Source organism: Cuculus canorus, chromosome 20, assembly GCF_017976375.1.
Source record: "Cuculus canorus isolate bCucCan1 chromosome 20, bCucCan1.pri, whole genome shotgun sequence".
Taxonomy (NCBI): Eukaryota; Metazoa; Chordata; class Aves; order Cuculiformes; family Cuculidae; genus Cuculus; species Cuculus canorus.
Genome location: NC_071420.1, coordinates 1330691 through 1345318, shown reverse-complemented (window position 1 = coordinate 1345318; position 14628 = coordinate 1330691). Strand labels below are relative to the sequence as shown.

General features: G+C 45.8%; 1 protein-coding gene across 1 annotated transcript; it reads right to left on the bottom strand.

Moving 5' to 3' along the window:
• Positions 1-1077: 1077 nt before the first annotated feature.
• Positions 1078-10645, bottom strand: DDX52 (DExD-box helicase 52). Its single transcript, XM_054085337.1, has 15 exons — positions 10537-10645; positions 9019-9244; positions 8031-8155; positions 7648-7833; positions 7259-7402; positions 6483-6594; positions 6121-6193; positions 5766-5969; positions 5323-5413; positions 4699-4821; positions 4331-4481; positions 3883-3958; positions 2981-3052; positions 2237-2329; positions 1078-1668 (listed from the first exon to the last, which is right to left on the bottom strand). The coding sequence occupies exons 1-15, from the start codon at positions 10621-10623 to the stop codon at positions 1581-1583; spliced, it is 1851 nt and encodes a 616-aa protein (XP_053941312.1). The 5' UTR covers positions 10624-10645; the 3' UTR covers positions 1078-1580.
• Between the last annotated feature and the right edge of the window lie 3983 nt (positions 10646-14628).

The following is a 14628-nucleotide window of genomic DNA, read 5'->3' as shown; positions in this document are numbered from 1 at the left end:
CACGGCCCTCTCATCAGCCCCACATCCACGATCTCAGCCCCACGGCCTCCTCATCGGCCCCACATCCACGATCTCAGCCCCACGGCCCCCTCATCGGCCCCACCCTCGCGATCTCAGCCCCATGGCCAACCCCACAGCCCAGCCCCACAGCCAGTCCCAGCCCCACACCCCCCATGGCAAAGGACCAGCCCCGCACCCGTGTGTCCGGTTCCAACGCCCACAGCCCCATCCTCAGCCCATGGTGAAGTGACGGCCTGATCCACAGTGCTGTTATCAGTGCGTTGTGCTGGGCTCTCGGTGCAGAGAGCAGAGTGTATCATAGTCATATTGCCCTGGGGCTCCCCAGCGACTGTGGATGTGGACGATGATGATGATAGGGCAATTGATGATATACCTTTCTTAATTACTATACTTATTCTCTTGTAGTAATGATTAGACGCATTGCCTTGAAAGCTGTTGTTGTCAACTTGTTGATCACTACTAATAATTTGTAACCTTTCTTGTTGTAATAAGTAAAGTTTGATTTTGCAGGGTATTCCAGAGTTTGGGCCTTTATGCTGATTGTACTTTGTGCTTGGCACCCTGTGGTAAATCATACAGCCACAGGTCAGCCCGTGCCCCACAGCCCCTGTCCTGGCCCTATGGCCATGGCCCCACACCCACGGACCAGCCCCCTGTAAGAGGAGAGGACTGAAGGGGATGAGAGGCCCTGCCTTCTCTTCAAGAACACTCTTAAAACCAAGGCTGCACGTTCATAGAATCAGCCTCAGGCACCTATAAGCAAATCGTTTTCCCCAAAAAGGAGAAATTGCCTTCAGCCCAAACATCACAGGGTACACAGGGAACCCACCCCCAGGTGCTGCCAAAGGTGCCTGGGCTGAGAAATACAAACTTATGTATGTATGGTCACTGCCAGCCAAAAACCTCAGAAGCTGTAAAATAAGCATTCCCAGACAGGGGAGCCAATCTTGAGCAAGGCCACTTATCAGCTTCTTGATAAGCTACCCATCGGTGTCAGAAATCACATTAAAATTACTAGAATTTACAGGCACATAAATTATTAGTTATTTCAAAATTATTTTATAGAATAAAAAGGTAGGAGGAGCAAGGCTTTACTTTCACATACAATAACAGTGGGATTAGCCTGTTTTTCAAGTGTCCAGACAAGTCTTTGATACATGGATTTATCAAGCCTAAGAGTAAGCTTTGTTTGTTTTCTGCCACTGAATCTTCTGGAAGTCTGACAAACCTATTTGAGATGATCTGAACACAGAACCAATGGTATTTCCAAGTAGTGCAGAACTGTTGGATAGCAACACAAACAGATGCTATTTTCAAACCATTGTTCAGAAACACACAGCATTTGCTGCAAGAGCACACTCTTCAGCTTCTATAAGAAGCATTCAGGAACTCTCCGTGAGTACTTCAGTAGACACTTTCTTGCATGTAAGCACCAATCCTCACCCAGAAGGAAACATCAGAAACATTCCTCCACCTTCTCCTTTGTTGTTATCTTCATTCTCCTGCTCTCCAGCATGGACAGAGGTGTTAGCACCAGCTCAGGAGTAGGCTGCTGCTGTTCAGCTTTTTGAAACAGTCTGTAATTTACTGCTGGTTTTATCTTCTTTAACCTTCTTTTTCTCCTTAATATTCTCCTTTGTAGTTTTCCTGCAAGGAACGCAGTGGAGATCAGGACACCTGAACATTATAAATTAAGTACACAGCAGTGAGACAGACACTAGTTGGTTTATATCGTGTTAATGCAGCTGAACACAAATCCTTTGGTAGCAACACTCCAAACCATGGGCAACGCTGTTCTTTCTGACCACTTCTACTACACCAAATGGCTACAGGCCGATCTTCTGCATGCTCCGGCCATTACAACTTACAATCTGCTTCTTGAATCAATACTCCATGGGTTACAAGCAAAGCTAGCCCTTCTCCAGAAGAGGAGCAGATGGATTCTGTTAAACAAAAGCTGGGTCTGAACTCAGGCTTTAGGGCCAGTGGTTTGATCTCCACTTGCTATCACCTGATAGACAGCACTGCGTACAGCAAACTGATAGCATTAATCCAATTTTAAGAGACAGATATTGACAACAAAACTTCAGCATCACTAAAATCATCATGACTGGGTGGTCCATCCAAGTTATTCGTCATTTTGGAGGAAGTTTGCTGGGCCTTTTCTGAATAAACAGCAAATCTCTCACCCTCCCCTTGATTAAAAACTACTTACATTTTTCTTTTGCCTTTTTTTAAGAAGCACTGAGGAGTGGTACAAATGGATTCTCTTGTCAATGGTTTCTTAACTAATCTCTTCTTTTCTTTGCTGAGAACGACATTTAGTGAAGAAGGATTAGATTATTTTAAAGGTCAAAAATTGGTAAGTAAAGGAAATAAATTAATTAATGAAAAATTTTACTGGTTGTTAGGGATTTATGGCTCTGAATACAAATTTTCAGTGTTGTTTATCCCAAGATTAGTTCAGCCGCATGAGGTCCAAGACATTCAAACAAACTTTATTTTAATATATGTCTAACATATATATATACTGATTTCTTGTTTTAGAAACTAATAGGAGTTATGAAAAAGTGTAAAAAGCAGCACTAGTTAAAGCAATTATCTATATAGATACACCCCTACACTGATTTTTCTAAAGGCAACTCAAGAGTGAAGGACTTTCTTTCATGCATCAGAAGCTGAATCCATGAGTACGGACCCAGGGAGTCTAAAGCAGATTTCAGGGAACTCATAGAAAAATAGTCAACTCCAGGAAAACCTCAAGTGGAGAATTCTTTTTTGTTTCCATTTCTACACGGATAAAAAACTGCCACAATCACCTCACGTAAAATTCCTTTTGCAGCTAAACTACAACTGTATTGCAAATTACTAGATCTTCTGTAACCCTTATGCACCCAGCACCACTCATACAGACTTTTAAAATGGGAAACAAGCTGGTAAAGTGTTCAAATGAACATACCTTTGCAGCTTGGGCAAGTGTTTTATGTAGTCTGGCACAGGACAGCCAGCTCGCTGAATAACATTGGCTATGCTAGAAAGAAGAGGGAAGAGATTAACTCCAGTGAGTGCTCAGACAACAGATAAGCTGCTTCTGTGGAAAGCAGCAATCCCCAATAATTGGTTGTTTTGTTGTTGTTTTTTTTGTTGTTGTTGTTCTGTTGAGTATTTTTTTAAAGCCAGAAATAAAGACATAAAAGCAAGCGTAAAGTACAGTTAGGAAGAAACAAAAAGCTTAAATGAAAGTAATAGTCCCCTTGGACAGTTTAAACAAACAAACTCTGGGTGAGTACAGTCTTAAAGGAGATGAAGAAAAAGCAATGTGCCAAAACAGAGAATGATACCAAGTATTTCTGGGCACAAGTTAAAGAACTGGTTAAAAAGCCTAAAGCATAGCATGAAGCAGTGATAATTTCTACATGGCAACTGGTTCAGGAAAACCAAAGCAAAGTCAGTTGTATCAACTTCTGAACCTGCTCTTTAGTGAGGCTCAAGTCAGAATAACTGAGTCTCACTGAAAGGTGCTACCAAGCAAGCCATCGCATTGTCATCACCGGCAACATGACTGAGAGAAGTGAAAGGATGCTCGTTTCTCTCAGGCTGCATTAGTGAAAGGCTTCAGAAAGAAATCCTAAAACTGTAATATTCTGTTTCTCCGGTACTGTGGTACCACCATGCAGTTTCACCACCTTCATACAGAGTTCTCTCTCTATTTCTAACAGCTTTTTACAGCAGTGTGAGATCTCCAGAGCACAACAACTCTGTGCGTACGAGGTGTGGGATACCAGACACAACCATATGGTTAAGCAGAGCACTAAACAAAAAACAAAAAGCATTTTCATGGTATCATGTTTCCAAATTTACCTCCGTAATAAAGGTTTATCATCTTCTGTAAAGAAAGTGACTGCTTTTCCTCTGTGCCCTGCTCTTCCAGTACGACCTGTCAAACACAAATTTTGCAGAGTAGACTTCACTTTAAATATCTCCTTTTATCCTATTCCTCTTCAAGCCCCAGCCTCCCAACACGTGTTAGTACACTACTAAGCAGCCGATCCCCAAAGATTGTTCCTACTGAATGAAAGCACAGGTACGTCTGAAACATCTAAAATATAAAGTTCATAGAAGACTGACAAAACGTAACACAGTCTCACTGAAAGTTGAGCCCAGATATAACCTGGCTCAAGCAATGTAGAAGTTAGTGCTGCAGCAACACAGGAGGCTTGGCTGCAGGATTTCTGCTCACACACAAAAGCATCTATATTAAACACTCAGGAAACAAGAAAAAGAACATAATTTGTGAACAATCACTCACCTATCCTGTGGATGTACTCCACTGCACTCGTTGGCAAATCATAATTAATGACCATGTTCACTCCTTTGAAGTCAATCCCTCGCGCTAATAAGGCTGAGCAGATGAGCACCCAGATCTTCCCAGATCTGAAACTGTGCACTACTTTATCTCTCTAGGAAAAAGGAAAAAAAGGTACTTGGAAACAGCCTCATTAGCAATTTGAGAAAGAAGGTGAACTTGTTTCCTTAAAGTCACCACAATGTTAACAAACACAACAAAACCTCTAAACAAAAACCTTGGTAATTTACTGTCAAAGTTACCTGAAATTACTTTAGAAAGATAGGTAAAGGTAAGAGTGCTGTATTTGAGAAGAAATTCTATCCTCCTACCTGCTGCTGAGTTTTGCCTGCATGGATGACATCCACGTTGATGCCTTCATAAATAAGTTCATGGAAAAGCTCTTTAGCCCTCTCAATAGACTGCACAAAAACAAGGACCGGAGGAGCAAAGCCCTGCGAAAGAATAAGCTTGTTGAACGTTCAAGTCCTTTTCCCACCATTATTGATTGCAGACACTGAGCCACTACAGAGACTTAACCAGCCCTACTATTTTACATCTCAGAGGATATTTCTTTTGACTAGCCAAATTGCTGGGAGTCAGAACTAAGCCAGTTCAGCCCCACTGCCTTTGATTGAACGCTCAACTTCAGCGTTGGGCTGCAATTTAATCCACAGCCTTTTTTTTATACCCAATGTGAAGAACCCACTCACACTGCCAAGTAAAATCAAGCAGACAGTTAATGTAAACTGCTCCTAAGCAAGACTCAAATAAATAACCCGGAATGGGAAATGCTCTCCCTTTTCACGAGTAGGTACTTATTCTTCTTTTTGTACAGCAGATTTCGACAATGGTTTAACACGTGTCACAGAGAAGTCTTTGCCCTAGGAAATTACGAGTCTCTGACAGAACACACAGCTCAGTGCAGTATAAGCACAAAGAGCTCTCAAAAATACCTTTTTAACAAGCTCTCTCATTGCCGTTAGTTTTCCTGTCTCAGATCCAACAAACAATAGTTCTTGTTCTACTGTCTCCGCTGCAGAGTTCCTGAAACCAGAAATACAACATAATTGTGCTACCATTAGGAGTAAGCCCCATAAAAATATTACTAGCTAAATGAGCAATATTGCACAACGGACTTATTTCACCAGGACACACTCCTAAGATTAATGTTTATTTGATGATAAAGTAATGGGTAAAAGAAAACAACTCTTTCCCCAGTATGCAAGAAGTATCCGTATCCCTACACAATGTTTTCTGGAGACAACCAGCCTGCATTACTAAGATGAACAACAGAGAGATCTGACCACCCAGTCTGATGGTGCAAAGAAAGCAAACAATTTACCCAGGAAAGGGAAAAAAAAGTATCACCCAAGTCAAAGCACAACTGTACACTAACCTTGCTCCAACAGACACCAGAACAACGCTGTCGAGGTTGAGCTTACACCACTCCTCCACATCGCGTGCAAAGGTTGCGCTGAACATGGCTCTTCTCACCAAGTGGGACGTGCATGCCAGGAAGATAGAGGCCAGCTGGTCTCGGAACCCCGACTTCCCATCTTCAAACAGTTTGTCCGACTCATCCACCACCAGCCACTCTACACTAGGAACAGAGAGGTTTGGTTTTCACTAAGAGCCATTCATGGAGAAGGCAAAGTTCTAACAGACCATCACAGATGCAAGGACGATGCACGCATCTGCTTTTCAGAGGCAAACCTAGTAGCAAAGCCAGGTTTGATCAAGATTCTCAGTACCTGGTCAAGTCTATTGCTGGAGGATCTTGTTTCAGCAAATAAATGAGTCTGTTTGGAGTAGTAACTAGTATATCTACAGAAGAAAGAAAAAAAAAAAAGGCAAGACATTAAAAAAGACACAAAATAAACAGAGCCTGGAGAAATCCAAGTTCCATCCCATTTGCCAGAGGTACAACGTAACAACGGCCACCCTCAGGCTCACTTCCCATTTCTTCCATGCCAGCTCCTTTTTTAGCGTTGAGCAATAAGTTGCATGTCTTGAGTGGCATTAACTGATCTCTTTAAAACCACACGGGCCAGAAGAGGAAAGTGAGCGACGTTTTTGAAATTCTCAGAAGCACTTCAGTACTTAAAACATTTACCAAATTTCTTAGAAGACTTGGTCCCAAACTTCTTAGCTGCTTCAGTTGCCTTGTGGATCATATGTATTCTGAAGCCTGTCCCCTCAGACAACTTCACCAGCTCCCGATAGGTCTGAAGGGGCAGCAGCAGAGGTTAGGTTTTCACACTGAGTTGATCAGCTTTTCTAACCCAAAAAACTGCAGACAATCCTGAAGACACAGCTGCAAACATCACCCTGATCTCAGTGCTAAGAGAAAGCTGCCTTGTTTTCTTAGCTTAATAAAATGCAGCTTTCTAAAAGGTCTTGGTCACTGGAAAGCTCTCATAGGTCTGACCAACATATTTTAACAATGTAGCTCTCATAAGCCTCCTATCCCATTTAAGCAAAAATGGAACTCTGCCTTAAGTTGTTGATTTTTATTTCAGTTTAATAACAAAACCTCAATATTAAGTTATTTGTTGAAATTCTGTGTTTGGGACAAACAGATAAATCTCTTGGAGGAACCTCAAATATGAAGGTTGGTATTAAAAGCACTTCAGCATCAAGGAGTTTTAAAATATGATCAAAGAATCTCGAGCCTCTCATCTAACCATCTAGATTAGAGCAAGACGCTAGACATGTCACTATTCACAGAAGACAAAAGATTTAAAAGAAATGTTTAAATCCACTTTTTCTGATATCACAGGGCAATAAAGGAAAAAAAAAAAAAACATTTATCAAGCTGCTATTTTATTGATTCAGAGCGAAAACTGTGAAATATATTGACACAACAACCCCTTTACCCTGAACACACACCTGGCTAGCAAGTTCTCGGGTAGGTGATATGATTAGAGCTCTGAATCCTTTGTTACGAGGTTGCTTCAAATGTGCTAAGAGAGGAATACAAAAGGCCAGTGTTTTTCCAGAGCCAGTAGGAGCTGAAGCTAGGAGTTCCCGACCCTTTAAGAAAATAAAGAAGGGTGTTATATTTTACTAGGAAAAAAACAGGGGAAAAAAATCATATCTACATAAATATTAATGCTACAAAGTAACACAAAATAGGTGACATTGCCATGGCTAAGTTTTAAACTCTGATGCAGTTGAGGTACCTCTAAAGTTGTGCAGCCAATTGTGACCCTACGGAGAGGCCACTCTCCCGATTTTGCCAAACTTCTTGTAATGAAATGCAGTACCAGAAAACTCACATGAAGCATGACGGGAATAGCCTGCATCTGGATGGGCGTTGGGACCTGGAAGCCAGCAGCTTGAACGTTCTCCATGATTTTAGGGTGGATTTTGTATTCCTTTTGAAGCTGATCAAACGTGGCAATGGGGTCAGGAAGGTCGGTTCCTTGAACGCTAATCTTGTGTCGATTTCTAAAACGGTTTATCTAAAAGGCAAAAGACAAACCCTTTCTTTCCCTGACAGCATAAAAATAAGCATATACTGATTCACGTTCTAGTTATTTTCTCCATACTCGGTGGCCCCCCTCCAAAGAGAAACTATCACAAATGAACCTCAATTTTCCAATGAAACCACCACAGAAACCAAGCGATCTGTCTCAACATTAGAATTCCACGGTCTCACCTTTTCTCTTCTCAAGCGCTCAAGTTTTTCCGCAGTAGGTTTTTTGTCTTTTGCATCCTCGAATTTTGCTTCCATAGAAGACATCCACTTTATTCCATTACTTTCTGACAACTCTGGTATTAACGCTGTTTCAGAAAGTTTAAAAAAATTGAAATTTCTATTAGTAAAATACAACCAAGAATTATTTGGTAGAAAAGTCCACCTAAGAACTCTTTTTATCTCATTCACACTAAAGTTAATGACAACTTCAGTGAGATGGCAACCACATCCTCAGTTCTTAATGCTGAATCTTGGCCTAATTATTTTACCAGCTCTGCCACAGGCCAGCCAAAGAACGCAGAGCCTCTTCTTTATCCTGGTACAATGACCTACTGTACCTACAGACTTAAAGTAAAGGGCATAGCCAGCAGGTCAATGGAGGTGATTCTACCCCTTACTCTGCTTTGGTGAGGCCACACCTGGAATACTGCATCCAGCTCTGGAGCCCTCAGCACAGGAAAGACACGGACCTGTTGGCATGGGCCACAAAAATGATCAGAGGCCTGGAACACCTGCCCTATGACAAGAGGCCGAGAAAGCTGGGGTTGTTCAGCTTGGAGAAGACTCCAAGGAGACTGTAATAGAGCCTTTCAATACTTAAAGGGGGCTGGTAAGAAAGATGGGGAAAAACTTTTCAGCAGGGCTTGCAGCAATAGGACAAGGGGTTATGGCTTTAAACAGAGAGAAGTTTAGACTAGGTATTAGGAGGAAATTTTGTATGCCAAGGACAGTGAAACATCGGAACAGGTCACCCAGAGAGGCAGATGCCCCATCCTTGCAAACATTCAAGGCCAGGCTGGATGGGGCTCTGAGCAACCTGATCCAGCTGAAGCTATCCCTGCTCACTGCAGGGTGGTTAGACTGGACTCCCAACCCAAACCATTCCATGATTACATGATATTATGAAGAATGAACATCACCAGGGGCACAGGTATGGTTATATAATTACCTCGCGTCTTTTTCATTTTTCTTTTCCCTTTGCTGCTTTCTGCCGTTCTTTTTCTCTTTCCTGCTGCCTCTCCAGCGTTTCTCCCTGCTCCACCGTCCTCTTGCTCTTTACCTTTTACCTGTACGAGCTCCCCACTCTCCTCAGCGGATCCCAGGGGGGCTCCCTCCTTGTGCCCAAAGAAGTCGAGGCTCTCCAGCGAGATGCTGCTGCCACTGCCCTTTATCACCTGAGAAAGAAAAGAGTGTGAAAAGAAAAGAGTGTGAAAAAAGAGAGGAAAACGGTGAAAAAGTCTGGCAAGGCAGCCCCAAAGCCCCTGCTGCAGTCAAGGGACGGGGACTGAGAGGAAAACATCACAGAATCATAGAATCACCAGGTTGGAAAAAACCTCTTAGATCACTGAATCCAACCATTTCTATCTGCCACTAAATCATGTCCCTGAGCACCTCGTCTACCTGCCTTTTAAACACCTCCAGAGACGGTGATTCCACTCCCTTCCTGGGCAGCCTCTGCCAGTGCCCGATTACCCTTTCTGTGAAAAATTTTTTTCTGATGCCTAGTCTGCCCTGGTGCAGCTTGAGGCCCTTCCCCCTTGTCCTGTCCTCTGTCACTTGGGAGAAGAGGCCAGCTCCCTCCTCTCTACCACCTCCTTTCAGGTAGTTGTAGAGAGCAAGAAGGTCTCCCCTCAGCCTCGTCTTCTCCAGGCTAAACAACCCCAGTTCCTTCAGCCACTCATTGTAAGACTTGTTCTCCAGCCCCTCCACCAGCTTTGTTGCTCTTCTCTGGATGCACTCCAGACCCTCAACATCCTTCTTATAGCAAGGAAATGAACATAAGATTCATGGAATCATAGAATAGTTAGGGTTGGAAGGGGCCTTAAAGATCACCATGTTCCAATCAACCCCCCCCGGCCATGTGCAGGGACACCTCCCACTGGATCAGGCTGCCCAAGGCCCCATCCAACCTGGCCTTGAACACCTCCAGGGATGGGGCAGCCGCAGCTTCCCTGGGCAACCTGGGCCAGTGCCTCACCACTCTCATGGTAAAGAGATTCTTCTTAATGTCTAGTCTAAATCTGCCCCTCTCCAGTTTATACCCATTCCCCCTCGTCCTATCGCCACAAGCCTTTATAAATAGTCCCTCTCCAGCTTTCTCATAGCCCCTTCAGGTACTGGAAGGTCACTAAAAGGTCTCCTTGGAGCCTTCTCTTCTCCAGGCTGAACAACCCCAACTCTCTCAGTCCGTCCAATTCGAGATGCGGTCTCAGCAGTGCCAAGTACAGGCACAAATCACCTCCCTGGACCTGCTGGCCACACCGTTTCTGACACAAGCCAATCGGCCTTCTTAGTCCCTGGGCACGCTGCTGGCTCACGTTCAGTCAATCCACACCCCCAGGCCCTTCTCCTCCGGGCAGCTTTCTAGCCACTCTTCCCCTGGTCTGTAGCTGCACAGGGCTGTTGTGCCCCAAGTGCAAGACCCGCCAGGAACCCTCTCCTTCTCTCCGTTTTGCCGCTACCGCACCCCAAATCGCTTGGCGTCCTCCCCGAACCGCCGCACATCGAAGCGAGCACCGGCCCCCAAGCGCCGAAACAACTCCTGCGCCTCCATGCTGCTTTCCCCCAACCGGAAGTCGGCGGCACTTCCGGCAGCGCGCGGGCGGGGCCGGACACCATGGCAACTGCCGGGGCCGGGCGGCGCTCGGCACACGAGGCGCTGGGCCGCACCGCGCGGGGGCCGCGCTCCAACAGCCCCGGGGCTGCCCGTTGCTCCTGGCTGGCCCCTTCCCTTGGCGCCTGGAAGGAGTCAGCCAGGAGGAGCCCACCGCAAAGTGGTGTTTGTTGATGCCCTTAATACAAGAATCATAGAATCGTAGGATAGTTTGGGTTCAAGGGACCTTAAAGCCCATCCAGTCCCACCCCTGCCATGGGCAGGGACACCTCCCACTGGATCAGGGGCTCCAAGCCCCACCCAACCTGGCCTTGAAGATATTAAATTAAACTGAATTAACAGAGTTTTTCCTGCTGTGAAGTTCATAATAACGTTAAAATTATTAATTAGTCCTTGTAAAGTAATAGAACTCTAGGAGAATTTATCCATGTGCACGTAGATGTGAAATCTATTCTGTCCTCAGCTCTTGTCTCACTGCACACGATCGATGGAGATCACTCCTTCATGTTGCCCATTCCTGATAAAAGGTGATTGCTTTCTAAGACTCCAAGCCTTACAGAGTTTTATTTGCTGGCATTTTCGGTATTACCCTGTTCCCTTTTTTTTTTTTTTTTTTTTGTGCCCATGGCTATGTTTTGGTGATTTATAGTATCGTCAGTTGTCTTGGAGGATGACCTCTATCCATCACCAGCTCAGCTGGGCACAACTGCTCTGCTTCTCAGAGGTGTAAATGTAGGCTCGAGGTATTTCAGAGGAAGCGAAACAGTGGCTTATTAGCACTTTTTATTGCCTGGATCATAGAATCATAGACTCAGAATGGTTTCTGTTGGAAGGGACCTTAAAGATCATCCAGTTCCACCCCCCACCATAGGCAGGGACACCTCCCGCTGGATCAGGTTGCTCAGAGCCCCATCCAACCTGGCCTTGAACACCTCCAGAGATGAGGCAGCCACGACTGATCCGGGCAACCTGTGCCACTACCCTCACAGGAAAAGATTTCTTCCTAATATCTAATCTAAATCTCTCCTCTTTCAGCTTAAAACTGTTCCCCCTCATCCTATCCCTGCACTTCCTGATAAAGAATCCGTCCCCAACTTTCCTGTAGCCCTTTTCAGTACTCAAAGCTGCTATGTGGTCTCCCTGAAACCTTCTCTTCTCTAGGCTGAACAAGCCCAACTCTCTCAGCCTGCCTTTGTATGGGAGGTGCTCCAGCCCTTCGGTCATCTTCACAGCCCTCTTCTGGACTCGCTCCAACAGATCCGTGTATTTACATCATCCCTTGGTTTATAGTCTCACCGTGGATTGACAAGGAGTTCCATTTGTGGTCCACAACAAGCAGCTCTCCCTTTCCTTGTGAACACATGGGGATGTTTTAATTTGACTCTACCTCATTTTGTTAAAAATTACTTAGGGCTCAATGCTGTGCTGCCCTCCCGATTTTAAGACAAAACATGTCAGCATGTGTTTGGTGAAGCCAGTAGGCAGTCCCAGTGACACCAAAATTAAAGTCAGGAATGTGCCTGGTTAATTTATTTAATCCTTGATTTCCTCTGATACAATCTGGTCTCCAAACTGTGCTTGAAGAAAAAAATACTGCTGTAGGCAATGGCAGGAGCAACCCAGAAACTGGCTCTGCTGCTCCGAGCAATCCAGAAACTGCACAGATTGAGATCAGAAGTTATTTAATTCATGTGTTTATTCATTACAATAAACTGTGAGACCCCATAATACAGGGAACTCTCCTACTCTGTATCAGATCAAACAATACTGGTATTTTTTCCCGGTTTTCCTAAAGTAAACCAAACAGAAATCCAATTAAGCAACAACAGCGTTACAAAACCTATCTTCTGTGATGAAAGTTTCAAAGGCTAAGCGTTGAGACACTGACAAAATCTGAGCACCCTAAGAGACACGGGCAATGGCTCTTCGTCCTGTAACACCCACTACTCTAATTACAAAATTTGAGATGAAAAATTGCACAAACGCCATCCTCCCCGCAGCCCCTTTCTGCCTGATTTGTAGCGCTGTTTCTTTGCCAACCTTTTGTCTTCCCAGCAGACGGGTGGAAGCGGCCGCATGGAGAGCTGGGTGGGTGCCGAGCACCGCGGCGCTGGCATTTCCCTCGTTGGTGTCCCTGATGGCGTATTTACAGTGAATAAAGCCAGTGCAGGAGAGAGACTCGACGCCACGTCCTTTGGGCTGTTCCGGGGCTAAGGCTCTTGCTTTTCCACTGGGAAAAGTGACTAATGGTTGCTGCGAGAGGACGAGGAAGAATGTGGAGGCATTTGTGTAACAAAGAACTATAAATCATCTCCAATATCCATCACTCACCAAGAGATGCTGTCAGCAGATTCAACAGTGAGGAAACGGGATTGTTCTCTTCATCAGTCGACTGGGAAATCCCTTTGTGCAAGGAGCTCTGCTCCCAAGGCGGCAGCGCCAGGCACTGGACAGCAGTTTGTGTGCCAGGAGCGTGGGACTCTGGCGGGAGCAGCCCCTGGCAGCACGCTCCTGTCTTCCAGCACGTGGGGCTGCGGGCACCGAGCTGCCTTATGCCGAAGTCATCTTCCCTGGAGTGGTCGGAAGGGCCAGGCTGTGAGGGGTCATGTCCTGTGTCGGGGTGAAAGGCAGAAGTCAGTGAAGTAAAAAACCAGAGCGACTGAAGTTAATGCAAAGCAAAACTGCTCTCATCACAGCATCGGGCTTATCTTTGCTTCCCCAGTGCTGCTCTATCAATTACTCAGCGCTAATTGCCAAGTCAGTGCTGACACCAGATGACCAGAGAGGCGGTTGCAGGGTGCTGTGTGGGGGGAGCATGGCCCATTCGGCTCAGCCCAGCGGTGGTTAATGCTCCAGCAGCTTGATGGAACCTGGGCAATCCTGTTCTGTTAGCGGTGCTTGCCAGGCGGGAGCTCGTTTCCACAAAAGTCGGCTGAAAACTGCACCTGACCTCCAAAACAGAGCCTGTATCTGGATTGACCAGAGGCGATTCCGCTCTTTTTCTGTGTTGCTCCTGCTTTGCTGAGCAAGGTGACCTAAAGCCTCCCAGAGAACATCCCCTCTCAGGTGCAGAAATCCCGCAAGGCAAAGGCTGATTTGCTTTGTTCCCTCTAATTGATCCAAACCAGCAAAGAGCAAGCAAAGTGCTTCCTGCCAGGGAGCTCTCGCTCCATCTGTACCACAGCAAACAAGAGACAGCTGCCTGTGCCAGCGAAGGGGGCACACAGCCGCAGTCACTTGGGGTGAATGCAGTAGTTATTGGACCATCTCGTGGTCTTCAGATTACCCCCTGCACCTGCTTGTACGTGCTGGGGAACACGGCGCTTCCAGCACGCTGGAGCTGGCATAAAACTGTAGCAGAGGAGGGTGAGCATGAGCCCTGTTCTGGCTGGACGCCCGCAGGCTGGACTGGGATGTGGAGGAGACCTCAGGCTGTATGGTTTTCCCCTTCCATTTGTCACTCTTACGAGACAGACCCTGGGACCGCAGCAGGTAGAGGCGGACGGTGAATAACAGGGTGCGATCCCGACCCTGGAGCAGCCCCTGTCCTCTGTGAGCATGCGGGAGCAGCCCAGGGCGGATGTGTCGGTCAGATCCTTGGGCCGTGCCTAACACATAGGAAGGAAATAAAACCCCATAAGACTGCAAAGCAAATCTGGGGAGCGCATGTATTTATTCCCTGACCCGCGCAGTCAGGTCAGAGATGCTCGCCTGAAGCTGCAGGCTCCCATCCCGAGGAAAGCAGCTAAGGCCAGTGTGCGTTTCGTTTGGCAGGTGTAGGGCGGGAATTACAGGACAGCATTGTCAGTGGAACTTTTGCATATCTGCTCCCCAGGTCCCACTATCCGACTGCATTATCATCACTAATATGCACATAACAGTCAATTAGCCCAGCTGAGTGCACTCATGACCTCTGATCCCTGCTGTGTCCCCCAATCCATTAAC

What these genes read in the sequence shown, in the direction of transcription:
- DDX52 (XM_054085337.1), bottom strand. Translation starts at nt 10,623, where the DNA reads ATGGAGGCGCAGGAGTTGTTTCGGCGCTTGGGGGCCGGTGCTCGCTTC. An exon ending in AGCGCTTGAGAAGAGAAAAG is followed by an intron (nt 7,834 to 8,030) that starts GTGAGACCGTGG and finishes TTTGCCTTTTAG; the next exon opens with ATAAACCGTTTTAGAAATCG. An exon ending in GGAGTACATCCACAGGATAG is followed by an intron (nt 3,959 to 4,330) that starts GTGAGTGATTGT and finishes TGTGTTTGACAG; the next exon opens with GTCGTACTGGAAGAGCAGGG.